A 27,669-nucleotide genomic window follows, 5' to 3' on the forward strand; every position below is an offset into this window, starting at 1 on the left:
TGTTAATAATGATAGTGTTCTCTTCTAAGTTTAGCAATTGAAGTCTCTTATTTACATATTGCTGGTAGTCATGTATGTTAATCTTTTCCCTGTTGATTCTATTTCTATATTTTGTTGAAAAGATTCTTTGAGTCTTATAATAAACTCATCATAGATACCAGGACTAAATTTTGTATTACGCAATAGCTTGAAATTGTCCTTAAATTGGATAATGACCAGAGGTGTTACGTACTAAATTATAATCCTGGTACCTTTGATAACTAATTTCCAGCAATTAAATCTAATTTAATTATCTTCAGATCATTGCTTTCGCCTTGATCGAGAATGAATGTGTAATCTATGGTGGAGCATTCCTGACAATTGGAATTCCTTCCGATGGATAAACTTTAAAGTAAAATAGAAAACACAGATCAAACTGAAAAAAAACATTTTAATTTATTTTGACAAATTCACAATACATTTGTATTTGTTTGTGACATCATCATATTTTAATAACAATTATATTACATATTAACAACATGTTTAATATACAATCAAACTCCCACAAAATTCCTTGTGTAACAAAGATGAAGTGCCAATGTAATAAATATTCGTGTCCTGTCCTGTGGTATAATGAAACATTCTCTCAGTAAAATATTATTTACAAAATGTGAATGAAATGAAATAAAATACACATTAATCAATGATTGCCTTGTACAAATGGAAAACAGCATTATACAGGGGCAGATCCAGGAATTGTATTTTGGTGATTTTGACCACAAGTTTGGGCAAGCGGAGCAAAGTGAATTTTTGGGGGGGGGAAGTTTAAGATGAATATTTATTTTACCTAAATGGGTGCATGACAGCTGTACTCCCTGGCATAACATTCTGAAGATGACATTCTGAACATTTTGTGTGTGTTATAATCACATTAAACGTTTTAATTTTAAACTTACAACCTTAAAACATACAATACTGTAGTCTATTCCTAAAGTGATAAGTTGATTCTTTGTCATATTTAATAATAAATGCTGAAATGGCTGAGAAGAGTGACTCAAAGTCTAAATCATGTAACTAAAGTGAAATAGAGGTATCTGGAACCCCTGAGCAATTTGTGTATGTTAAAAACATTTAGAGCCTGTTTTCAATATAAAAATCCCTAGTTGTGGAGGAAAATTAATAATAACATTTAATATCATACATAGCACTATACTGTGTCTATAAATAACAAAACATCCAGAACAACATAAACTGGAAATAAAAAAAACAATGATGTAAGTACTAGTCTTTAGATAAGTGTACAAGCCACCAAAAATAATACCCAGAACCTGGTCTTAAAAAACTGTAAAATAAATGTGTATCTAATTTTAAAATGCCTAGGTCTTCAGTCATGTTAGTATTAATTAAAAAGGGAGGGTAGATATATGTCAACTTGACAGCAACCGAACAATGCAAATAACTTAGACATATATAAGTTCTAATAATAAGAAGATGTGGTATGATTGAATATGAGAAAACTTTAAACAAGAGACCAAATGATTTACCATTAACATCAAATTTTCCTTGAACGACTTAAACATTGAGATACTTGTACATTTTAACAACCACTTTTCAAAAAGGTTCTTGATTTAACATAACAAAATAGATAAAAACAACCGACTTGAACAGGTATCATTGATAAGTTTTTAGAATAACAAAAGTAGAAAATGAACAATAAAATCAGTGTCTGTTTGCTTGATAATCTGTTAAAATATTTATTTATAAGAATTGAGATTTTATAACCTTGATGTGATTTATGCGGCTGCCTGAAGTCAAGACCCTTGTCTATGTTTTATGTGTTATTTTACACAAATATCTAGTCACTTGACTATTTCGAAATTATCATATGGTTGAGGCCCTTTTTTATGTTTGAAGGACATATGGTGACCTCTAGATGTCTATCATGGTCAATTCTGTTGTTGTGTTGCTGTTTTGCTCTCATTTTCCATTCATTTTTTAATTTTTTTTATATAGATACATTATCTTAGTTATCTCACTTTATTTTCATATACTCTTCATTTACCATATCAAGATAAGAAGGTAAAAACTAAAAACTAAAAATTCATTTTCAGAATTATACAATTTGATGTAAGTTTCTAAATTTGATCACTTCCATGAATCTTATTTCCAACTGGCAAAAAATGATTTACTTTAACACATGTAATAACAAGTATGCATTGAATAGCATTCACAGATGAGATTTACAAATACAAAATGTAGAATAGCACTCACACATGAGATGAACAATATAATTTGTAACTTGACCTTTCTTGTTCTACCGTTTAAGTTAACCTGAATTTCCTATCCCCACTTTTTAAATTTTTCAATATTTTACAGATTTACAATTCATTCTGATGTCAATTAAAATTTCTGATCTCATTTTACTAAAATGTTTAGCATTGCTGGTATATCTATATTTTAACATAAAATTCAATAAAAGTTGAAACTAAAAATAAAGTGTTTTTTTTTAAATTATCCAGTGTGATGTAAATTTTTTTCTTTTTCCTATTATTTCTTGGTATATGTTATGTAGATATAATTTGTTTATCATTGTACCCATCTATTCGGTAATTAGAATCAGTAATTGTAAAGTAATAGATGACAGGTTATCAAAGATGATTACTTTTATTTCCCAGGTCAAACTGTTCATTTGTTATCTCCCTTTTTTCCCAAATCAAATGTGTAGTATAGTATGTCTTTCAACATTTTGACATTTTATTTGTCCAACTAAGCAGTTTGTGGATGGCATTTATCATTGAACAGTAATCCCTAATCATTTCTATGATCATGTATCACATATCTAGACTCATTCATTGTACCTCAAACTTCTTTTCTCAAACTCAAATCTTCTGTTTAAAAAGTAAAATTCAATATACATTGCTTCAAATTCTTTGACAAGGCAATTTTTTTTTCTCATGATCTGTAGGGCATTTCAATTTCTTAACTTGACATTCTATAGTCTATTTCATATTTCATCCTCTTTCTCACCATCTATTCTATATTCCTGAATTCAACAACTTTCAATTTCATGACTCTTGTGAACACATAATTCAATGCTTTTGGTGAGTGTCACATAACAGTGGGTTATCTGCCCTTTGTCATGATTTTTGTTTTTCATTGTCATATCTTTCTTTCAATGTCATCACCAGTTCTTTGATATCTTCTCGTTTTCTTGTCACTCGTTCCTCAGTGAACCAGTTTGCTAAGCTTTTCATTGGGAATGAAAAATTAAATATCGGATCCTGAAAAATAAAAAAGACATACCCATATTATTCTGCATTCTGTTACACACATATACAATATTGGGTAAATGTCAGAAAATTTTATCGATTGTTTTCTATATGAGGCTTAGGAACTAGGGAGGGTGAGGTTTGATATTTTTTCCACAACATGCATGTCGACAGAAATATCTCTTAACATATTTTTCTTTTATAAATGCTTTCTTTAGTTTTGCAACAAATTCTTTGTCAGAATTTTAAATTCATCTTTAAACAACATAATTGGTGCTCAGCCACAAGCACAACAGCCCAGTGAAAACAAAAAAAAAATCCTTTCACATCTTCTTAATATGCTATACTGTGAAGGGAGAATATATTCTATTACTTATGTTATTACCTCAAAGAAGCTATCCACATATTGTAAGACATACACTCCACAGTCACTGTAATTTGTTTGCTGAGGCACTTTAGGGGAAGCTCCTTTAAATCTTTCCCTGATACTTCCCGTCTGACTTTTCTTGCAATTCCATTCTACTTGCAAATAGCTGTAATGTAAAAATAAATATAACAAGAATGTGTAAATGGATGCCCCACTCACACTATCATTTTCTATGTTCAGTGGACTGTGAAATTGGAATCAAAACTTTAATTGGCATTAAAATTAGAATGATCATGTCATAGGGAACACGTGTTTTAAGTTTCAAGTTGATTGGACTTCAACTTCATCAAAAATTACCTTGACCAAAAACTTTAACCTAAAGCAGCACAGACAGAGGAACGGATGAACAGACAAATGGACCCACGGACCAGAAAACATAATGCCACTCTACTATCGTAGGTGGGGCATAAAAAATAATTCACCTCCCCATTAAAACTTTTTTTAACACAAAATGAGATGTCAAATTGACAGTAATACAAAATTTTCTGTATTTTGAAGGTGCTTTTAGGTTTTTCTAACCCGACTCATTTAGTATCTTTTTTTTCCAACATGTATCAAGGACCACAACTACTGGACGTCAAAAGTGAAAATCGGCAATTTCAAAACTTAGACTTCAATTTTGTTATCAGTAACAATATATCAAATTTTGCTCTGAACAGAAGACAAACTAAAAGTGATTGGTTTGCAAATGTAATTTTACCAACAGGCATAAATAAAGGACAGTCATATAATAGGTCCTAAATGTATACTACAGGCCAATTCAGAAAAATGATGAGTAACATACAGGTACATAAAGATATATATAAATAACTTACTCTTTTAAACTATTTATAATTCTCTGTCTTGACTGACCAGCTAATGAATCCATTACCATTATACATGGTCTGAAATGTAGAAATTTTATAAATGAATTATACTTTAGTTTCTGCAGCCATTAGTCTTGACATGATTGATCACTGAATCCTTTGCACAACAGGGCAAAGGAAACAAATTTTGAATCATATTGAATTTTCTAAATTTCACTTACATAATCCACTTCACGAAAAAAGCCATTTAATTTGTTAACTAAAATTATTACAAAGTGATACTACCACAAAGTTCAATTATCTCCCCTTTTTAACTAACAATGTGAAATTATCTCCCCTTTATAACTAACAATGTGAAATTATCTCCCCTTTATAACTAACAATGTGAAATCATCTTCCCTTTAAGACAAACAAAGTTGAATGATCTCCTGTAAAATCAAACTCATGTGACCCCCTGAACTGCCTTTAGTAAAATCTTACTGCTGTATTCCTTCTTTAGAATTCTTTATCATTTCTGGGTCTTTTAACTCCTCTTCCGTCAATAATCTGCCCCTAGGTTCCTAAATAAACCAAAAATATTAATTACATCAATAAATTTTAATCTATATCTATCAAACATATTTGATCTGTGCCATATTTATGCTTCAATATAGAAATAAGAAGTTGTTGGTTGTTTGCCAATGAGATAATTCTCCACAAGAGCTCGAATGACACAGAAATTAAAGGTTCAAATGTGAAAAAATCATTTCTCATCAAGCGGTCTAGAACATCTTGTAAAGTGTATTATGCAGGTCTTTGATTGTCACTATTAAACTCATTGACAAATTTTGTAACATGGGGACAACTCATATTTGTATGTAACTGTTAAAAATTGTGTGTCACTATATTTTCTACATATTTTATTAGACATTGGTTTGACACTAGGTGAAATTGCATTGACCTCGTGTATGCTTAGTGTTGAATATTTTTCTCTGATATGACAAGTTACTTAAATTTTCAAAGATTTTTACAAAAAGGATGGACAAAGAAGTTGTATCTAATGTCATGCAAAGTATAACCCACTTACTATTGGACAGGAACAAAAATTTACATGTGAGTATAATACAACTTTTAAAATATCATTGAACAGGAAGTTTTGCCAGACAGATCTGTTAATTGCTTCCATGGTCCTATTCAATATCATGAAGTTCTAAGCTTCATATCAAATCCTTTCTTAACATATAAGTTTCAAAGAGACAGAGAGATGTACAAACCTGTGAATCAACACCACTGTTGGAACCAGTCTCAGCTGTATCAGTGTTTGTTTCAGTTTCATTTGTTTCAGTTTCGTTTGTGTCCATTGGCTCTTCAGTATCCTATAAGAAAACATATTCTCCTGTACATTTATGTTTTTGAAAAGCTGGGCTTGGGGTTGGTAAAAACACCCAATTTTCTATTAACATTGTCTGTGTACAAGTAAAATAAAAATTAAAGAGCTGTCTCTTTTAATATTCTGTAATATGCTGCAAACTCTGTCAAATTTTATTGGTATCAATTGCAGTGTTCTCCCCAGGCTGTTTTAGCACAGCGCTTTTCAGCGCTATTGCAATTCCCCGCTGTTCTATTGCACTGACCGCAGCGCTATCCAACGCAACCGCGTCCCTATATTTTTTTTGTATTTTTCATTTTTTTTCAAATTTCCCGCTTATTTTTCACTTTGGATCACATGATTGACTGGTTTACGATTTTTGAATGAATTATTTCCGTTGTATTAAAGTAACTTCGGGGGACCAGTCTTATACATTTACAAAATGGCGTTTTTGAAAGATCAAAATAAACAAAGATTTCAACATTGACATCGATTTTTTTAATTTAAAGAAAATATAGAGGCATATATGAATGAAATGTGATGAAATGAATTGACCGCATTTCCTGACGTCACTCACAAACTTGTTTTACAAAATTTGAACAAACGATGATTTTAAAAACGATTAAACACAGGGGTTTGTTACAAATTATTTGCCGGGTTTACCATCCATACAAAACCCGAAAATGATCAAGTCTTTTAAATATTAATTATCCCCTATTCGAACTAATAATTTAGTCAGAAATTCTTCCATTTGATAACAATTTGAGAGGATATGATTAGCAAAACAAACCCCAAGCTGATACGACTTGAGAAATTTTACTTTCTCGATGTCCAGCTTGGATGAGGCCATTTAAATATTATAAAACGTTTAGGTCATAAAAATGAGAAATCTTTATGCTAAAAAATGTCAATTCCTGTCAAACGTCTGGTGTAGATCCATCATGGAAAAAGACTTCTCCATCAGTTTTATACATAGATAGTATGAGGATTTAATATATGAATTTACAATGGAGAAAAAAAGACTCTTCAGACTTCTATATCCAGACAATAACATTAACAAACAAAGCCTCATTAAGGGATACACTGTAACTTCCATGAGCATGACAAGGACATCATAACAAGAGAAATCATCAACAGCATGATATAATGAAAACACATAACAAATCAATTACAAACAAACCGCGTGCCGCGATAAAGTTACTGAGAATTGTCGAAAATTATGCGCTTACCACAGCGCTATCCAAAAATCCTGGGGAGAACACTGAATTGATGATTCAATTCCCATGAAAGTAGAAACATTTGCCATTATATTTAAATCTATATTCATGGTTTGATTATTTGCTTCTATTTAACTAAAATGTGTATTTATTGACATTATAATTTCTGGATTATCTCCCCTGTCCACTCAATTGACAAAAAAATTGGTATCACTATTTTTCTTTTCTTCTCTTCATTTCAAGGGAAGGGAGTATTATATTTTTACCTGTTCTTCATCCTCTTCCATGGGAGATTCTTGTTTACATTTGACATCATTAGATTTCTCACTACTCTCCTCCTCAGTGTTTTCATTTTCCTTGTTGTTATTTTCACCTACAGAAGGCTGTTGAGATTCATCAGTGTCTGTCTGAGAGTTTTCTCCCTTTGGTTCAGGGGTTTCCTCCGCTGAAGTTTCTCGACATAAATATCTTACAGTTTTTACTTCTGAATATCCAGGAAAACAAATTATTGCTAAAAACCAATGTGACCTGAAACAAAATCATATAATTGAGTTATTAAACAGTATTGATTAAAACTGAAGTCCTCCTCTTTAAAATCATAAAATATTGGTAATTCAAAACTTTTAGTAAAATTCTATAAAGTACCTATGTTTTTGTCAAATTTACATTTGCCAATGTAACATTTACCTTCCATGTTTTTTCAGGAGGGGTAGGGGGCTTTTTTTTCCTGTGTATGATAATGAAGTTGCTTTATGGTGAGTTGAATAACACCTGTATCACTCAGATTACAATTCTACCTTCACATCTTAGTTTGTATTTAGCCTATTAAATACTTATTTGGCCTTGAGAATTGAAAGGTCAGTTGCCCATTCATACAATAGAAGTTGATGAATTTGGCTTCATGCCATTTACCTTGTCCAAAATTAAGGTCACTTTATTGTTATTGTGATATTGTTAAAGTACAAAAGAACCCTATATTCTGACCAATACTTAAAACGTTGTGCATCTTGATTTAATTCTTAAAAATCTGTTAATGTTGAGTTTTAGGGGTTATTTAAGGTTATATTAAATTGCATATTTCTTTACATGGTAGTTTTTTTTTCAGATATTACAAAACAAACTATCTGCTTGACTGTTATAGAAATAGACTATGCTTGCAGGTTATCTATTACACTGTCTTGGCTTTAGTTTACACCAAATCTGACAAATTATTATTTAGTTGCAAAATATTTTAAATGAGACCTGAAATTTTAAATGTGCATTGAACAATGTTGAAGGTTAAAATAATCATATAAACTAGAATGAAGAAACATCTTGGTCCCAAAAAAACATCATCAACCAGGATATAAAATTCCAAATATTAATTTGTCATTGTTTATTATACTAATATCAGTTGAAATCTCAAGCCACTGTTTTTTATGTTTACAATTTAGGTCATGTCCCAACAGAAAATCAATAAATATGACATTACAATGTACTCTTAGCACAAACACATAAGGTCACTGTGAAATATACAACTAGGGCAAGAAACTATCAGTTATATCAAACCAGTTTGACCAGATGTTTAGTTTAAAACCAGTTTTACTAGATGTGTCCTATATATTGACAATGTAAATGACATGAGGACCTGCATGGGTTTTTTAATATCTGTATTCTTTAAATTTTTATGGCATTTTCCTTTTAACCTTTTTAATAGCCTTACAAATAACTCTCATTCTGTAAAATGTTCATGACAATGATTTTACTATATAGTCTTTTTGTTACAAATTTATTTATCAATTATGTACATTGATCATTATATTATCAGTATTGCAATACAGTTACTAAAGTTACCTTTTCGAGTTATTTTGCACATTTATTATTTATACTTTTGCACCGAAGTATTCTCTATATTTTATTTTATTGTTCATTTTCTCTTTTTTCTCTTTTTTTGTTGCTATTACATGTATTCTCTACTCTGTAAACCCAATTTTGACCCTCATAGGTAAACTTCTATTGTATGAATGGGATAAACTGACCTTTCAATTCTCAAGGCTAAATAAGTATTTCATAGGCTAAATACAAACTTACCTGTCAAGGTAGAAATGTAATCTGAGTGATATCGGTGTTTTTCAAGTGACCATAACACTCTGATTCTGTGTTCGACCTAAAGTTGTTACACAATTAGACAGAATTGATTTGAGTTTTGGCTCATAAATTTAGGCCCTTTTAGGTTTCATAATTTTGTGTTTGTCAACCTTTTGTTCTTTTAACAAACCTGACTATGGATATAAAAGTAACATGACATTTGCTGTGGAGAACATTTGTTTGTTTTTTATTAACATCTTGGTTTTTTAAGGTTAGTGTATCTTTTTGTTTCAGATTGTCCTCTGTGTATAAGATTTATCAATATAAATGTAAAAGAGACAAAACATAACTAACATTTCGTCAATTTTATAATCAGACAATTAAACTACAGAATTAGCCATAGAACATACCTTTCATTTATTGGAACTATTATAAAGTCTTTCTCAAACAAATCTACATGTTTCGTCCATTTCTTCACTCGAGCGTGTCTTCTTTCTGATACACTGCAATAGTTTGACAGACATAAGTCACAATAGTTCTTTGTATAAAAATAATATATCAATGTAGGTTTTATAAAAAATCTGATTTACATCCCTGAACAAATTTGGAAAATTATGTTAAAACATTGCTATTCCAAAATTAAATGTATGGAGAATTGAAATGCATTTTTTCTTCTAAGACTCGCTACCATAACATTTTAATTAGAAATATGATGCATTATTATTTAACTTGACATCTTATTAAACAGTTCTTTGTTTTATTTTCTTCTTTTAACAGAACTAAATGATTTAATATAAAGACATCTCGGACTAGCAGGTAGTAATCTATCATGAAATCATTATTCAACAATTTCAGCCAAATAAAAAGCTTTTATGCCACTTGTAATAAGAATTTTATCTCGGATACAAACCTCATTTCTATATCCCCATGTGGATCAATACTTCTGTTAATTCGCTGTGTCAATCGTTTGAAGAAGAAGGAACTGAAGACATGGGTCCTCTTACGATCTGATTCACTCAGTTTTTCATGGACAAGATATCTGAAATATAATTCACAAGAATAATGACCTAGTTCTTTTCAGCTTCTTCTAAGAATGTAAATTCTGCTACCATGTAAAAATAAATATAGATTTTAATGGTTCTTCAAACAAGAAGGCAACAATCTCATAGAAGGTGAGTTTAGAAAGATAATTGGTAAACTGTGGATTAATATTTTCCTACGTAAATGTAATGATCAAGACTTAAATGGATTTTTTTTCACAGTATCAATTGATTAGCCTGTAATTAAAAAAATGTTGATTTTAGATCTCTTTAGTCCTATTAAGCTCCTCCCTTATTTTAGTTGTTACATATACCTGGCTTTCAAATCATTGAATAGTACAATTGAAGGTAAATTAAAAAAAAGTTTCAGACGCATAATGTTTATGAAACCTTTTTAAAATTCTAAGTAAAATCTTCACATTTTTATTCTGGTTGGTCGCCACAAATGGTCAGATCATATGCTTTCGTACATCATATGAATTCTTACTATGCATGCTCTTTCAAAGAAAATTGTAATGTCACAATGCTTTCTTAATAGCATGAAAACCATAAAACGAGGATACAGGTATTAATCTGTTATTATGATTATCCTATCCGTCTGTCTTCATGCCTTCATTCATATTCCACAAATATACATGACTTCATGTATAAATGTTCTGAATGAATTACTTACTTGAGGTAGAAATCAATGATAACATCATTTAGGAACTCTCCATCAGTGAGACAGAAAAGGTCTTCATTTGTCACAGTTATTCCCCCTGTTGCAGGAGGAGGTGGATATGTAATTAACCTGAAAAAGTCAATTAGATTTCGCATGTTTAGATATTGATGTGACTGTCATACAAGTGAGAGGTTTAGCTACCTTTAAAACCAGGTTTAATCAATCGTTTTCTACATAAGAAAATGCCTGAACAAAGTCAGGAATACGCCAGTTGTTATCCATTGGTTTGATGTCTTGGAGCTTTTTGCAATTGACAATGGTCTTTCCTTTTTGAATTTTCCTCCGAGTTCAGTGTTTTTGTGATTTTACATGATACTTAAACTTTTTCTTTTCTTTAAAATCTTTTTCCATTTAAAGTAGGTACCAAACATCTTGACTTAAATTAATCTGGCTTGTTTGGTTTTCATAAAATTTTATTAAAAATATAAAAAATTAAAAAAACTTGAACCTCACACTTTATCATTTCATTGGATTTACATAATATTTACAGCAAAATATTTTCATGCAACTTTCATATGTGCAAAGTATGCACAAATAACATGCACTAAAATATTCATGTTTACAGAATGCAGATGTGGTAAGCAATTATGAGTTAGGGATTTAAATATATTATGGTTCATTTTTTTAATTCAGGAATAACAAACAATTGTCATTTTGGTCTTTTGTGGAAAGTTGTCTCATTGGCAATCATACCACATCTTCTTTTTTATAGAATCTTACTTTTCAACCGTGCCACTAAACAGTATTCTCGGTGGTGACGGAGATCTCTCTTCACCATCTTCAGCTGGAGTCACTGCCCTTGAATTTGACGGAGTTACTGCCCTTGAGTCTGTACTGTCCTCAGTAGAATTGGATTCTTCTAATGTCTTTTGTTTGGCCATTTCCATAGTTTTGGAACTGATGATAGGTGCAGTTTTTAGTAACAATTTATGCTGGTCGTCTTCCTCGAGCTGTACCAAGAACTCACGTTTATGAGAATTCTTGTAGGACTGGAGAACACATCGCAGTTGTTTAAATTCTAGCTTACATTGATCGTTCATAAAAAATGTTATATATGTATCTTTATTCACTGAAACATAAGAAAATAAAAAACATATGTAACATCTACATAATACTTCTTAACTACAATATGTAGAAGATTACAAGAAGGCAACTTAGATATTGCTCCATTGGATAAAACTTTTTTATATAACACTTGTTCTTAAAAATTCCCAACATTCTGTATAAGGCAACTTTTGAAGCATGTTCTTCTAATATTGTAGTCTAATGCAATTTAGGTTATTATTTTATAGGTGTACATCAAAACAATGTGATTGGCTAAAAATGTACTGACAATGGAAATTCATTTACTAATATAAAATTCTTTCCATTTTGCTGCACTACTTTGCACTTGCTACATGCATATTATGTAGACAACCATTGCTCAAGATTTTACAATGGACCATAGATGTTTCATACAATTACTGTAGAACTGCCTCATTCATTTTTAACCTTATTTTTTTTGTCTTAAAACTCCTCAATCTTTTTTCATCATGTTTTTTCATGTAAATTTTTGTTATATTTTGTCTTTTTCTCCTTTTTCATTTAGCCTGTTTATATATTGTCATTGCTATTGTTTATACTGTTTACTGATTAAACGGAATATTATACAGAAAGGAGTAGGGGCAATAAGTCCCTTATTTGGCCCAAAAATTACCTCAAATTTAAAAGTGATCATACATATTCTTAATTTACTGAAAACTTAACTAAGGTATAAGATACTGAGAAAAACAAAACAAATTTGACATCGAACAAGTTACCATGGCAACAAATCATGACTTAATTTGCATATTTTGTTAAAGTTCGTGATTTTCCTTGTTTTTTCACCGAATTTTAAGTATATTTTAGATTGAAAAAGTATGTGCGCACACAAGAAACAACTTTATATTTGATGTGATTATGTCAATAGTTATAATAAAGCTTCTGTTAAATTGTTTTGTTGTTTCTCGGCTGCGCAGGATGTTTCCACAACAAAAATAAAGATAGAAAACGGCATAAATTCTGTATTTTTCATCATTTTTGTGAATACAGTACATATTATGACGTAATTGTTACGTCATCAGATAAAAAACTTTATGTTTTTCATTTATATTTCTTGACCCTATGCATTTCTTAACATTATGTGTTAATTTCAAATGGTTATCAAACATTTTATTTTCTTGGGCCAAAACTAGGCCTTAATGCCCCTAGTCCTTTGTGGGTTTCATATAATAACCAGTACCGCTCCATTAAAGTAATCATATAGATGATTAATTGGTGGTTGCTTAACGTCCAGTGCCAGGGGCAAATAGTTCATGCATGTTTAGGAGAACTAACAATAAATACAATAGGTGGGTCTTGTAATTGAGGCCATCCAAATAATGGGGTATATTGATTGATGAGTCTTTTTTAGACGAAGCGTGCATCTGGCTTATATATATAATTTTAATCCTGGTATCTATGATGAGTTTATTTGGATAGAGACAGAAATTTTGAACAACCAACAAACCCCTCATAGTGGTTGCAATGGTTCATATCTTACAAAGAGCATGTCACTATCTCTACAAGAGGAATTAATTGGATTTAATAACCTGATTTTTCAGGGACATTAAATAGAATATAAAGATGATCAAAAGATCATTTTCTTAGTCTTACCTGAACCACCAGGATCAAAATATGCCTTGCCATCCACTTTTTCCTTCATACTTAAACTTTCTCTTACTTGTTTACCAGCTTCAAGGTTTGTTAATAAAAATATCACATTACATTTCTTTCCATAAAGGCACTGGACAACATCATCGGAACTTATTTTTATATTGTGGAAATCATCTTCTCCTGGAATACAAAAAAATGTCATTATTTAAAACTCAGAGCTTTTCCAGAAGGAGGTTTGGAATATACCAAATCAGAATTCAGCTTTAGAATACACTGGTCTGATGACATGAAAAACACAATTTATTGAACATTACATGTTATATGATCAAACAATTTTTTTAGCCATTGATTTTAGTAGCTATAGTGAAACAGGATTTTAAATTTATCAAGTAACATCACTTACAGGTTAATAAGCCATTAAGTAGTCAGTCCGTATCTACAATGATCAATGGCTCCAAACTTTTCGCATTTAATACATAAGCAGCAACTGACTCAATTGATATTTTGTATTTCATGTTCTGATATAATATAGGTTTCACTGATAGCAAGAAACTTGACCCTGAATACACAGATGACGCACAAATTTTTAGGTTGGGCATAAAAAATGTAAATTTAAATACTCAAATCTTTCAATTATTCATATTTAGTTGCATTAGTTTATTTAAACATATTTATTTATGGTGGATTGGGGAACATGTTATTGCAACTTATATTAATCCCTTTCCACTTTGCGGGGGTGCGAGTGCTGCCTTGTAGCAGCATAAGCCTGCTCTTTTTTTAAATCTACAAGGGTGTCTTTTATGAGGAAAAGATATGGCTCTCTGTTAACACAGGTCAGCCATTAATCGCCCCCTTCTGACAAACTATCATTGTTTCCTCAAGACCATACTTGCAAATGGTGTCAAGGGATAGCCAAAACTACAGACCCAAAAATTTTCTCTCGGGGCGGGGATCGAACCAGGAACCTTTGTGTTAGTTGCATACCTTCCATGTTGAATGATATATCACTAGTAGTAATAAAGACAGGTTCCACTGCAGTTCCCTTCAAACTACCGACACGAATGCTACGACAATCCAGTGCAAGAGGGTCAAGTGTTCCTGTCACTTCTCCTGGCATGTCGTCATCCTCTGTCGTCTCTGTCGTACCAGACTTCGTATCAATCACAGCAGTCTTAGTAGATACTGTCCGTATTGGTGTCATCCCATCCCCTGAGTTTTGTCTTTTCACTTTCCGTACAGGCTGACCATCCTTGGGTTAAAAATAAAATTAATACATATCAAATATCCTTATAAGAAATGTATGACTGTAAAATATAAATGGTTCAAATGAGAAGTTACATCTATTTTCTAATTCTAAAGATGTATTTGTTTTGCATTGTTGGATTGCTGTCTCATTAACTTACACTACACTCCTCTTTTTCTTTTTTAAACATAACAATAAAACAATGAAAACTGTAAATCTTATTTTCATTGAAATATCAATTTCCGCAAGCTCTAATTTTTCATTCCCAAGAAATTTCTGACACATAATTTCTTCGATAAGAAAGACAAAGGTAAAACAGCATATCCCCCATCTTTGAAATAGAGGTCAACCAATAGCAAAGGCATGACTTAAACAAGTTATTTTAGAAAATAGCAGGCATATCATTATTGTAAGAATTCTGACAGAGTTATCTCCTCTTGTCATGAAATATGTTTGAATATCACATGTCAGTTATTGCACAAAGAAACATTGTCCGTTATAAGTATGGTTTATAACAGACATTTTCAAATGCAAATCGGATCATTTCAAATTTAGAATTGTTTGTTGTAATGTTTAGATCTTGTGTGTTGTCAACATGTTTATATTATTACTTGTGACTTCCCATGAAGCTATTACTAGTTTGTTGTATTTTTATGATAAATTTGCTCTGAACATTTCTTTTAGGGGAATTGATTTAATATTTTCATGTATTTGGGATTATTATAGCAATTTGTCAATGATACCCAATGACTAACTGGAACTTATCCTTCAATATCAGTTATAAAATCTACTAATTTTCTCTAATAACTTGTTGAAGTTATTCCTTTGACTGGTGGTAAACATGGTAAAGTATTAACAGCTCAATTCATTATATTAATAATGCTCTCATACGTAGATATGAGACTTGATAAATATAAATATCAACCCAGAGACAATAGGAATTCATGCAATCTCTACTCCAAAAATGGTCATATTATATGATAGTCCTAGCTACATGTATTTGCAAGATTATTTTTTTATTCGAAATCAAATGTATCATAACAAATGATGTATTGATTACCTCATTTTCCATCCTAGCAATTCGATTGGCTTTCCCAAATGTCGGAGATGCTGGACGTTTTAATGGAATAACATTTACTAAATCACTTAGTTCATCAGGCTCATTGTTTTTAACTTCCTGCTTGGAATTCTGGGTGATTTGTTCTGGTTTAGTACTGGTTTCTGGTTCATCTTCATCAGAAGATAACGTAATAGTAACTGTAAACATAGTAAAGAAAAAATGTTTTTTTTTTATAGATATTTTTTTTTTAAATATATACCATGCATACATGATATAAACAACTTACTATCATAATGGTCATTAAAAGTTTAAACTACAACAACTTCATGAAAAATTTGAACATTTCTTTACTTATAGCTCCTACCCTGTATGCACAAAGGAGAGGAAAAGTCCCCTTCTCTATTTTCCAAGTTCTTTTCTTGAAAATATCTTAATTTAAAAATACCCAATAAAATATTTATCTAAATTTTCACTGTACACATTCGTAGTAAAAGTAAAATCTAGCATAAGGACAGTCTATTCAAAAATATGTGTTATAAGAATGATTGCCTTTATAATTATTATTACTGATTTCTATTAACTATCAATGTAACCAAAGAGTGAAGTGTTTACATATTTTAACCTGATCAATTACCATAACTGGACACTTCATTGATAAATTTATCCCGAAACACCTTTCTATGATGTGCTAATTGTTAAACTTTGCTCAGTTAAGTGAAACAAATCAAGTACTAACAGACGTTAATTCCTAGACAAACTGAAAGGTTAAGTTTATTTAAGTCGTCTACTGGAAACATCATGATTTAAATCAAAAGCACAAAAATCTTTGAAAATTGTAATCCATGTTTGTCTGCTTTACCTGGGTCTGGAATTGGATTAATCCTCCTTGAATGAACCAGTTTATACTGTTTCCCAGAATTCCTCACTGTGCGTCCAGCTTTAATTGGGTCCTGTGTTTGTTTTACTGCATAATTTCCATGCTTTATCGTATATCCACCATACACAGAAGCTTGTTCACTAATTTTTTTGGAATAAAATTGTTTTTTATCTACAACTGACTGCTTAGAGGTGTCAGTCACTGGTAGCAATTTGATGTCTTTAGGGAACATCCGAGAACATCGTATACATTTAGTCAAATTACTACTTAAAACACCACAAAATTTACAGATAGCCACATATTCCTTGCTAAATTTGTCATCCTGTAAAATAGAGAAGAAGATATAAACCCTTCAATAAATCTATGTTTTATATTTAATAATGCTAAAATAAACAATTGAATTCCCTGTGTTTATCTATAAAAGTCTACAATGTCTCAATACAAGTGTACTAAATTATAATCCTGGTACCTTTGATAACTATTTACACCACTGGGTCGATGCCAGTGCTGGTGGACGTTTCGTCCCAGAGGGTATCACCAGCCCAGTAGTCAACATTTCTGTGTTGACATGAATATCAATAATGTGGTCATTTTTAAAAAATTTCCTGTTAACAAAACTTTGTAATTTTAGAACAACTAAGGATTTTCTTATCCCAGGCAAAGATTACCGTAGCAGTATTTGGCACAACTTTTTGGAATTTTGGATTCTCATTGCTCTTCAACTTTGTACTTGTTTGGCTTTATAAATATTTTGATATGAGTGTCCCTGATGAGTCTTATGTGGCGAAACGGGCATCTGGCGTACTAAATTATAATCCTGGTACCTTTGATAACTATATACTAACTATTGTAAACACAGATTGTTGTTTAAAAAAAAAAAAACATTCAGTTACAAACATAACATATATATCAGGACTAAAATAAGCTTTTATGTTGTGAATATGAACCCTGCTTTGTACTACATGTACTAGATAGACACACTGAGTTGAATGTTTAATGTGATAGTTAACAACGTAAGTCTGTGGAAGATTTTGTGATAGAAAGACATGTTAAGTACATTTTTTAACATGCTGGTACACAGTGGAAGACATTTCACATAACCAGGACATATTATTATGACTCTAACCCTACCAGTTTTTGATCTTACACCCAAATGGTTTGTGCTTAGGGACAAAGCAGCAAATACTAACTTTAATGTCTTTAGTTCGACCTAGCTATAGATCAAACCAATAACCTCCAGCATGAGAGGCAAACAAGCTATCACAAGACCCCTGCTGCGGTTAATAAAGTGATGAATAAGAACAAACAGGTGAAGGGTTAAATTGCAGATGTTACCTATAAATCAAATATTGACTTACTTCTTTTTTTTCATCAATTGAATCTTTTGACTGACTAGAATTATCTGAAAAATATAACAACAAAAATATTTAACAGGATTTCATGAATGCAAGATTTTGAGGTCAGACCTTTCTATACTGCTTTATATGGATTTTTCATAATGTCCTGCAGCCTTTTTAAAAAATATTTACTCTGATCAAATATTAATCTCTAGTAAGGGCTGTTCAAAATATTTAATATATAGCATGTATAGTGAGGAATAAGAGGCCATTTTTTTTAAGACCCCAACCACTCATTTATAAAAGAAATGTTCATTTTAGTTATAATTTTCACAAATCTGATGGAAATGCAACAGTTAATTTCACCTTCATATTTGCTTTCAAACTAGTTTACTGACAAGACTAGAAATTATCACTTGTAACTTGGCTAGTTACTAGAATTTTGCTTAATTTTACATGTAGATGCTCTTTCAGAGGGCATTCTGGCTTTCTACACCAATAAAAACAAAATAGCCCAAAAGTGGCGCTTAAAAGTTGTGTTAAAACTACAACAAAAACAACAGATAGACTGCTTTTTAGGTGGGTAGGAAGGCAACATCAAACAATATAAATTTCATTTTTGGTCTAAAATCAGACTATATTTATTACCTTGAGAGGACTCTGTATCTGTTCCTTTGTTTGGATGTAGAGGTGGTCTGAAAATACCAATGATAATAATAGTAGCTACCATAACATGTGTGTATTTAGGATAGTATGATTAATACTATTATAATTCAGAAATGCTAGTTGTTTTTTAGAGTGACCTTTCCAGTAGCAATTTTCGCAAAAAATATAAAATTAAAACAAAACTTTCTGAATTTATGGCACATACATTGTATATATATATATAACAACACTACATTAATGTCCTAGATGTTAGAAACTATCATGACTATTGGTCACTGTGAGGCCTTCAACAAAGTGCAAAACTAATACCACATATATTTGTAACAAACTATAAAAGGCCCTGATATGACAAAATGAAAAACAATTGATTCAGCAGCAAACAACCAATGACTAACAGGCTCTTAATGGACCCATATAGGACAACTTGTAAAGTGGAAAAGTCTGCCACCATACCTTGCTAAATTTGTTGCCGATGGAGGATCGGTAAATTTCCACTGTCTACCTACACCATTTGGTAATGTTTGTGAATTGGAATCTGAATCGGTCGTATAATTTTCTCTGAAATGCAAAATAAATACTGATATAGCTCCTTGATTATACTTCATATCCATCTGTGTGCAAGCAAAATACAATATTAAGTCACAGAACCGAGACAATGAAAATACCGGACATAAAGACAAGAGATTGGACTGACAGCATTATAATACATCTACCAATATGTTTTCCACCTCTAATGGAGAAAGTTATCTTTTGTTATTTTGCATATGATTTCATTACTTTTTATTTCTCTAATAAATTTAAGTTTACTTCTCTTGTCAACAAATGAAGTTGCAAGTTAATCAGGTGATGGAATGGTTGTAAATACATGCACTGATTTGACCTCTGATTTGACCTGACAATGTTTACCTCTGACCTTTATTGACTCAGATTGCCAGTTTAATTGTCAAAGGTTGCTGCCTATCAGCCTTTTGAGTTTATCCTATTTAAAGTGGTACCTACATGTAACATTACAGGGAGATAACTCTGTATAGTCAGCTAAACGTTTAATTACGATGTGTTGTAAGAGGAATAATATGCTTCTCAATGATCAAAATTGGTGTTTGTCAAACTGCTATATAACCAGTGTAATTTTTCTGACAAAACAGTTGGTTAAAAATTTTAGAAATGTTTATATTTTTGTTTAAGGGTCAAAGTAAATATTTTGACAAAGTTTTATGAAAATTAAACGAGCCAAATTAATTTTAGTTGAAGTGTTGGGTACCACCTTAAACTTATCATATTTAATCACGTGGAATTACTTATCAATAGTTTGTCCTTACCTAACCATGTTCAATCCGGTTGCATTGCCCTTCAATAGTTTGTCCTTACGACCTCCACCTATCATAGAACCATCTGGTGCTTGTTCTGGGGCTGTAAGATAAAATAAATGTTAGGACAACAAAAAAATCATTCATTTTCAGCCTCCTTGGTTAAATAATTCTATTTTTGAAAATTGTGTTTTGTTTTGGTGAAGAGTTGACTCAATAACAAGAATACCACATCCTTTTTAATGTTTCTGTACATAGACTTCACAAGGAAAAGTTCTGGACTTTTAACTGTGCTTATATAATTAAGATCATAATAAGTGTTTTGGTCGACATGACAATAAATGTTTAATGTAGGTAATTTGTAAATTGATTTAACTGGTTTTTTTAAATTATTTAACAAATATACCTAATAGACTATATATTCATTTAGAGGAACGATCTTGACTTTAAAAGTTCATATTCAAAAATGCAAGTTTTTTTTTTTAATTTTCAAATGTTCTCTTCTTACATAACTAACAAGAATGTGTCCCAATTACACAAATGCCCACTCCACACTATCGTTTTCTATGTTCTGTAGACCATGAAAATGGGATAAAATCTCTAGATTGGCATTAAAATTAGAAAGATCATATCATAGGGAACATGTTTACTTAGTTTCAAGTTGATTGGACTTCAACTTCATCAAAAAAATACCTTGACCAAAAACTTTAACCTGAAACTTGCACTATCATTTTCTATGTCCAGTGGACCTTTAAATTGGGGTCAAAACTTACACAACCAGATCTGTTTTTAGTTTTGTGAGTTTGCATTAAAATATCCAGTTTACACACGAAAAATGTCTTTAGTACTTACACGACAGCTCACCTGATGGTTCCACAAAATTCTCTCCATTAAATACCATTCTCTTCTGTAGTCCATTTGGCCCAGACACCATGTACGTTGTCCCTTTAATCAAATCTCCCCCATCCTTACAGCGAACAAACTTCTTATTTATAATTGGGGTAACACATGGTGAACTCCCATTCACCTGCCCCTCTGATAAAGTCGATTCACTTTGCACTGTAGTGTCTAACTTAGTCGGAGATGTAATTAGGTCTATAATATCTGATGACTGATTTGAGGCATTCTGCTGCATTTGCACTTTTGGCGTTGATGACGCACAGCTATTTGGAACAACATAGGACACATTCCTACCTTGACTGTCTTTTTGGACTATAACATATTGTTGTGCAAGATTTCTACTACTAGCTGCTTTAGTTTGACCCCTCCCACGCCCTCTACTATTAACATATGTTGCACTGCCACGCCCCCTCTGGTTCGTCACATTCCCTTGATTATTCTTTGTAGAAGGGGAGGTAATTATTGTATAAGTAACATTTTGTGGACTAGACGATACAGATGTCTGAGTTAACTTTCCTTGAGCTGAGCTAATAGCTGCTAGAATATCTTGGGCAGTAGATGCAGACAATACCTTAGAATTGCCACCTATATTCATCACATTTTGATTGATTATCTCACCATTATTTGTAGATAATGTCGTCACATATGGACTCTGACCTGGCTTGGATTGTACAGTGTTTGTAACATTTCCTACACTATTACTTGGGGCAATGAAAATCTTGTTGCCTATAATATGCTGTGAAGGTTGAATAACTCTGAGAGCTTGACTACTGGTGGTACTATTGCACACAGTTGTCTGCCCTGAACGAGATTGTACAATATAAGGTATCAACGCAGGTGACGTTTGTTGGTTAGGCACAACCCTTGCTGTTGGGGGGGTCTGCATCCTAGGAACCATCGTAACACTTCCAGGAGTTTGGCCCCTTGAGACCAGCACTGTTTTTTGGGGTGCTACTACTTTTAAAACTGAACCAGCTGCTGTCTTCTGAAGCATATTTGTCTGTATCTTGGGTGACTGAACAGTAGCACTTCCTGTCAGTAAAGAAGTCAATCTAGGAGCACCTGAGTGCTGAACATTATTAATTTGATTTTTTGCACTATTTAGTGGAATTGACTGATTGCTCGGCGCCATAAGCTGAATCTGATTAACAGCTTGGGCGTTATTTCCTTGAGAAGTAGTAACATATTTGAATCTCTGAGCCCCAGAAAAAAGTGGAGTCTTTTGTTGAAGAATAGCTTGTATAGTTTCAGTCGTTAGTGTAGCAACACTTGTTGTGCCTCCTTGCATTTTAGGTATCAATATAACATCTGATGTTTTGATTGGACTTTGTGACATAGCATTCTGTGTAATAACAGATCCCCCAGTCACATGATTTGTCGTCAAGGCAGTAGTAGTATTAGGTGCAAGTATTGTTGTGGCATTACTTCCTGCAGCTGTTGCCAAGGCAACAGGACTGGAAACAGAATTGACAGGCTGTTCATTATTTGCATCGAGATAAACATATTCATCTAAAGCTGGAACATTGTTGTCATCTGTTGGTAGATGTACCAAGGTACCATCAGCTGACACGGTCACATTGAAAGTTTTAACTGGACCGTCAGAGGTCAAATCTGAGGTCAAATCAGTGCCTGGATTTACAACCATTCCATCACTTGTTAAAAAAGAAACAGTCCCCATGTCCATGATGTTTTGAGTGTTATTGCTTTCTGCACTGGTGATGTTTTGGATATTATTGCTGTTTGCAACATTCTGGACATTACCATTGTCTAGTAGATTGTTGTAATCAACGACTGAAACTTGACTAGCATCACTTCCATCTGTATATGACTGAAAGATGTCTTGGGAATTACATCCATCTATATATTCACTGAAAATATAAAATGCTGATTTAAAAGGTTGTTCATGTGCGTTTGTTTTTTCTACATTGGCTAGAGGTATAGGGGGAGGGTTGAGATCACAAAAAACATGTTGACCCCTCCCCCCCCCCCCCTCCACATTTTTGCGCCTGTCCGAAGTCAGAAGCCTCTGGCTTTTTCTGTATGATTTTTAATTTTAGTTTCTTGAGTATAATCAGGAGTTTAGTATAATGTCCATTATCACTTAACTAGTATACATATTTGTTTACGGCCAGCTGAAGGACGCCTCCCAGTATGGTAGTTTCTCGCTGCATTCAAAACCCATTGGTGACCTTAGGCTGTTGTCTGCTCTATGGTCCGCTTGTTGTCTCTTTGACACATTACCCATTTCCATTCTCAATTTTATTTTTATGATCAAAAAGGTGCATTTTTCATTTTCAATTCTATTATATAACATCTTGTTTAGTGGTCCTCAGTTTTGGTTTAAATTTTTGTTCATTAAATTTCATAAAAGGTATCAGAGAATAGTCCTCAATTTGAAGGTTTTTAGTTTGACCCTTTTGAGATGAGCATGCTATAAGAGTAATGACGAAAAAATATAAAATTTTAATTTTAATTGGTCAAGTGAAATTAAATCATTTCTAATTTCAATCCTTCATCAAGGTGATTAAAGATTAATCAAGTCTTATAAAATATGTTACCCTGTTGAATATTGCCCAGGAACAAACTGGTCCTGAGCTACTTCCTCCACTACAACACTATTATCTGACCAGCCATCCAGACTTGCAATTGGCTGAGAATCTGGAGTATTGCTGGTGAACATCTGGTTCCCTGTTCCACTTGTTGCTGTATTCTGAGATTCTTGAGAAAAAAAATTGGCTTGGGACCAGCCATGGTCTACTTTATTCTCTTGGTCCTGCAGAGCTGCAAAAGTAAACAAAGCTTATAATAGAAATAGTAACTCATGTTTCATGTAGGGCAATGGATACTGTGGAATCATTATTATTCATTGGCTATCAATTTTAGTGGATTTCATCGGTACAGGTGAAACACAAAATTAAATGTTTAACGAATGACAAATTTTCTATAGGTTTTTATGCAGACTTTGGCATAACCATCAAATTAAATATCCACGAAAATGAGATTTTTCCTTCATCCACAAAAATGTGAATTAATGATTAATAAACGAATCACAATAAGAGTATTTGTAGAATTACAATACTTATTGTTTTCAAAGTGACTTCAAACTAAAAATTCTTTAAATTAACTGTTTATATCACGAACTATCATATATTTGATCCACAACTGTAACCTAGAAAGTACATACACATGTATCATGTACTGTGAAAGTACTTTTATTCTTGGGGTACCAATTTTCAAGGATGACTCTATTTAAGTGTCCAACGAAATAAAACAACCATTGTCCAAACCAAGTCAAGAAAGATCCCCATGTAGGTTTGACTACTGAATATATGATCTAAAGAATGTATTGAATAACGCCAAATCGGAGAATACTTTACCGGTAATAGCAGTCACAGATTTACACCTGCATGCAAGATTATACTCATTTAATCTTTAATAACCTAAACTGTACAACTTTTGATCTTTTAATTCTCATAAAAAATATTTTTGCTGATGAAAAGTAGATTTCCGGTATTGATATGCTAGTATGATAAAGTGTTCATTTTATATCCTCATAGTTTTCTTACACATGGGAAATAATAATTTCATGCTGGGCTTGATTATGATAAAAATCATTTGACAATTTAAGATACGTTTATAGCATTTGTTTATGTTGCTGTTCTCTTTAGGTGACATGTTTATGGCCTAATTACATGAATTAACACCTTGCATGGTCTTTAATCTGTTGATCACTTTATCTTGGGTTAATTAGTGTTGTCACTAGGATTTACATGGTTTAATGTTTACTTTGCAATTTCCTCCAATCCAGACTATTTGTAACCTTTGTGTCTAAAGGCTTTAATTTTTTCAATTTTTTTTTTTAAAGAAAACAAAATCCACGAATTTAAAAACCCACGAACATGTAAATATTGCTCAAACCACGAAAATTGATACCCACGAATTTAACACTGTTTAAGTACTTTTACAGTATATTATTATATATTATAAAATCAAGTAATGTTGTTCATCATTATCCAAAGAGATTGATTGATTGGTAGGTGTTCTAATCCACTTTCAGCCCTATTACATGTATCTATTTTGTGGTGGTAAGTTTTTATTGTAGGAGTACAGAAGTGCTCGAAGAGAACTACAACGTTCAGTATGAAAACTGACGAACCAAGTTGATTAAGATTGGAGTCAGGCACATCTGTCATGTTCAGGATTCCAACTCACAACTTACATTGACTAGGTTTGACAGCTTTCCTACTGAAGGTCCTGGTTAGGCTCAGAGTTGACAGGCTAGTGATACAGTAGTTGGAATACTTAGAAGTAAGAACACTTGTCAAACATAAAACTTTCTACAGGAGGGTGAGACCAGTAAAAATGAAAGGATAAACATGTTATCCTTATTTTACGTAATTTTCCTTTGATCATACTGACTGATAATTTCCTTTCTCAGCACTGAAGAGTGATTTGAAAAATTATTACTAGAAACTTAAGGGCCCACATGCTGTTGTCAATGTAATAAACATCGCCATAGGTAAAATAGCGATAAACAGATTATCATTGGTCATCTCAACTGGATTGCATTTCTCACTCTCCGTCCCTGATCAAGCTAGAAAATCAATCTCGTTGAGATAATAAACGATAATTTACAAACAAATGTATAACCATTGGTCTTTTTTATGTATACATGTTGTTATTTGTATAATATCAGACACACCTGACCATCAATGCAAGCTTTTTAAACTCACTAGCCAAAAAGGCACAATTTGTGCAATTGGAGTACTGAATTATAAAGAAGAGAGCAGAAGAACTAATATGTTGTTTGGGCCTAAAGGTAACAGGTGTGTCCAATTGTGGGCATACAACTAGTCAGATCTAATTTCTAATCTAAAGACCATGTAGACCACTTTCGAGTTATGTTCTTCACCAGAAAAAAATCATTGATCAAAATTATTTTACACGCCTGTACAACATCATTTACCACATAGACGGAATCACCTGTACCCCTGCACTATGTACATTCATCAAGCATCTTAGTGATCGTCATTGTGCAGAATAAACTAGTAACAATACACCTAATCGCTATTTATTCCATTCCGGATAAGTTCTAAAATAACACAACTTTTTCATCCAGTTGAAGCTATCTGGGACCCTGTTTAAACAATTCACCATGCATGATACTTTTTAATGAGACCTGTTTAAACTACCGTAAATACTTCAAACAAAATATTTTTTTACTTTAATTTTAATTTCGAAAAAAATGGATCATACTATATCAAAGTTTCTTGATGATCACTTTCTAAAGTTTTTTCTCCCTCAGCTCACTACTGATGACCTCCATTTTTCGGCCGGTGACCCAAACAGGAAGTTGTATAAATGACTGTTTTTCCCAGAATGGACTAAATAGCGATAAGGTGTATGTTTGTTCCGTAAATTGTGATTATCTAATTTGCCAAATAATTTGTGCAATATAGCATCAAATTGTTCCAACCACTCGCTTAACTTTGAAACAGAAGTTACAATGCCTCTAAACACACAAATGATGTTCACTAAACCCAAAGTTTTTGGCGGAAATGCATCAAACTTGAAAGTTGTCTATTGATATCAATACCTTGATTGACAATAAAAATATTGTATTGTATTGATATCATGTCCAATTGAAGTCCAAGGGCTTGTTTACTGGGTCAGACAAGAATTTACTGTCAATGGCGGTTGCTATCTTCTATAACACAGGATAGTGACAGCCACTGATAGTAAAACCTGGTCTGACCCACCACCCCTGTGCCTGTGGTCAAAGATTGGATTGACAGTGTTCATCATTTGTTCATGGTGTTGTGTTTAATTGAAGTAAACTATCTTAACGATATTTCAAGAATTGTTTAAAGTGTATCTTCTCATAGTTTCAATATTTGGTTACGTATAAATAGGAATAAGCTGAATTAAATGTTCGTTCAAATGTTTAAACCCAAACATCACGATATCAAGCAAGGCCCAAAAGGCCAAAACAACAAAGCCCCAAAATCGGACAAATCTCTATGAAGAATGAAAGATCAGTGTTGCTTCTTGTTGGAATGAACTTACCAGTGAGAAAGGACGACATTATTTTACATATTATGCGCTGTAATTGTGGAAATATTTCAAAATCTAACGCAAGAGACTTTACAAGTCTCACACAACATTCAACACCATTTTTCGTGACGTCATTTCCGTGAGCTGCTGGATATTGAAATATAAAATGTCATTTATCTGCGAACTAAAAGTCTTAGTTTTTTCAACACCGTGACATTTTATATGGTTATTGTAGAGGTGCAATATTTCATTTTGAATAAACACTTGTGTGATTGTATAAAGAGGGTCAGGAGTGTTTCTATAAAGAAGGGAGATAACACAAATAGTTGTCTTGTATTTTACTGGCGGGAATTTTTTAATTGTTTAAAATATTGTCTCCCTTTATATCGATATAGTGGTTTTTTTTTAAACTAACGTAATATCTTTAAAGTTAATCATTTTTTTATATAATGTTAAACAATGGAATTGTTGAGTATACACAGTTTTTTCCACGTCAATGTCCACCACTTAAAGATTTTAGAATTGAAAGGTTCAGTTCGTTTTAGCAGAGACATATAACGTTAATACTTGTATTATATGTCTCTGGTTTTAGATTTATTTCTGAGATCTTCTAAAATTTACTCATTTAAATTTTTTTAAATGAATAATCAAAATTTTTATGGTTGATGACAAAGGAAG

The 27,669-nt window shown here is 32.1% G+C and overlaps 1 protein-coding gene across 2 annotated transcripts; it reads right to left on the reverse strand.

The window, feature by feature from the left end:
- Positions 1-412: 412 nt before the first annotated feature.
- On the reverse strand, positions 413-27,284 carry LOC134686781 (sentrin-specific protease 6-like). Of its 2 annotated transcripts, none has more exons than XM_063546543.1 (21): positions 27,004-27,284; positions 23,496-23,718; positions 20,902-22,805; positions 20,050-20,140; positions 19,184-19,288; positions 18,713-18,759; positions 18,086-18,129; positions 16,710-17,049; positions 15,851-16,047; positions 14,532-14,796; positions 13,548-13,727; positions 11,595-11,943; positions 10,827-10,943; positions 10,024-10,152; positions 9,524-9,616; positions 7,313-7,574; positions 5,735-5,836; positions 4,962-5,041; positions 4,491-4,559; positions 3,634-3,781; positions 413-3,260 (listed from the first exon to the last, which is right to left on the reverse strand). In XM_063546543.1, the coding sequence occupies exons 1-21, from the start codon at positions 27,020-27,022 to the stop codon at positions 3,117-3,119; spliced, it is 4,908 nt and encodes a 1,635-aa protein (XP_063402613.1). In that variant the 5' UTR covers positions 27,023-27,284; the 3' UTR covers positions 413-3,116. The 2 variants fall into 2 exon arrangements, with proteins under 2 accessions (XP_063402613.1, XP_063402611.1); XM_063546541.1 differs by having other exon boundaries at positions 20,890-22,805.
- Between the last annotated feature and the right edge of the window lie 385 nt (positions 27,285-27,669).

The sequence above is a fragment of the Mytilus trossulus genome, chromosome 10 (genome assembly GCF_036588685.1).
Source record: "Mytilus trossulus isolate FHL-02 chromosome 10, PNRI_Mtr1.1.1.hap1, whole genome shotgun sequence".
Lineage (NCBI taxonomy): Eukaryota > Metazoa > Mollusca > Bivalvia > Mytilida > Mytilidae > Mytilus > Mytilus trossulus.

What these genes read in the sequence shown, in the direction of transcription:
- LOC134686781 (XM_063546541.1), bottom strand. An exon ending in CCTGGGCAATATTCAACAGG is followed by an intron (nt 22,806 to 23,495) that starts GTAACATATTTT and finishes TTATATTTTCAG; the next exon opens with TGAATATATAGATGGATGTA. An exon ending in ATGTGGATAGCTTCTTTGAG is followed by an intron (nt 3,261 to 3,633) that starts GTAATAACATAA and finishes TTTATTTTTCAG; the next exon opens with GATCCGATATTTAATTTTTC.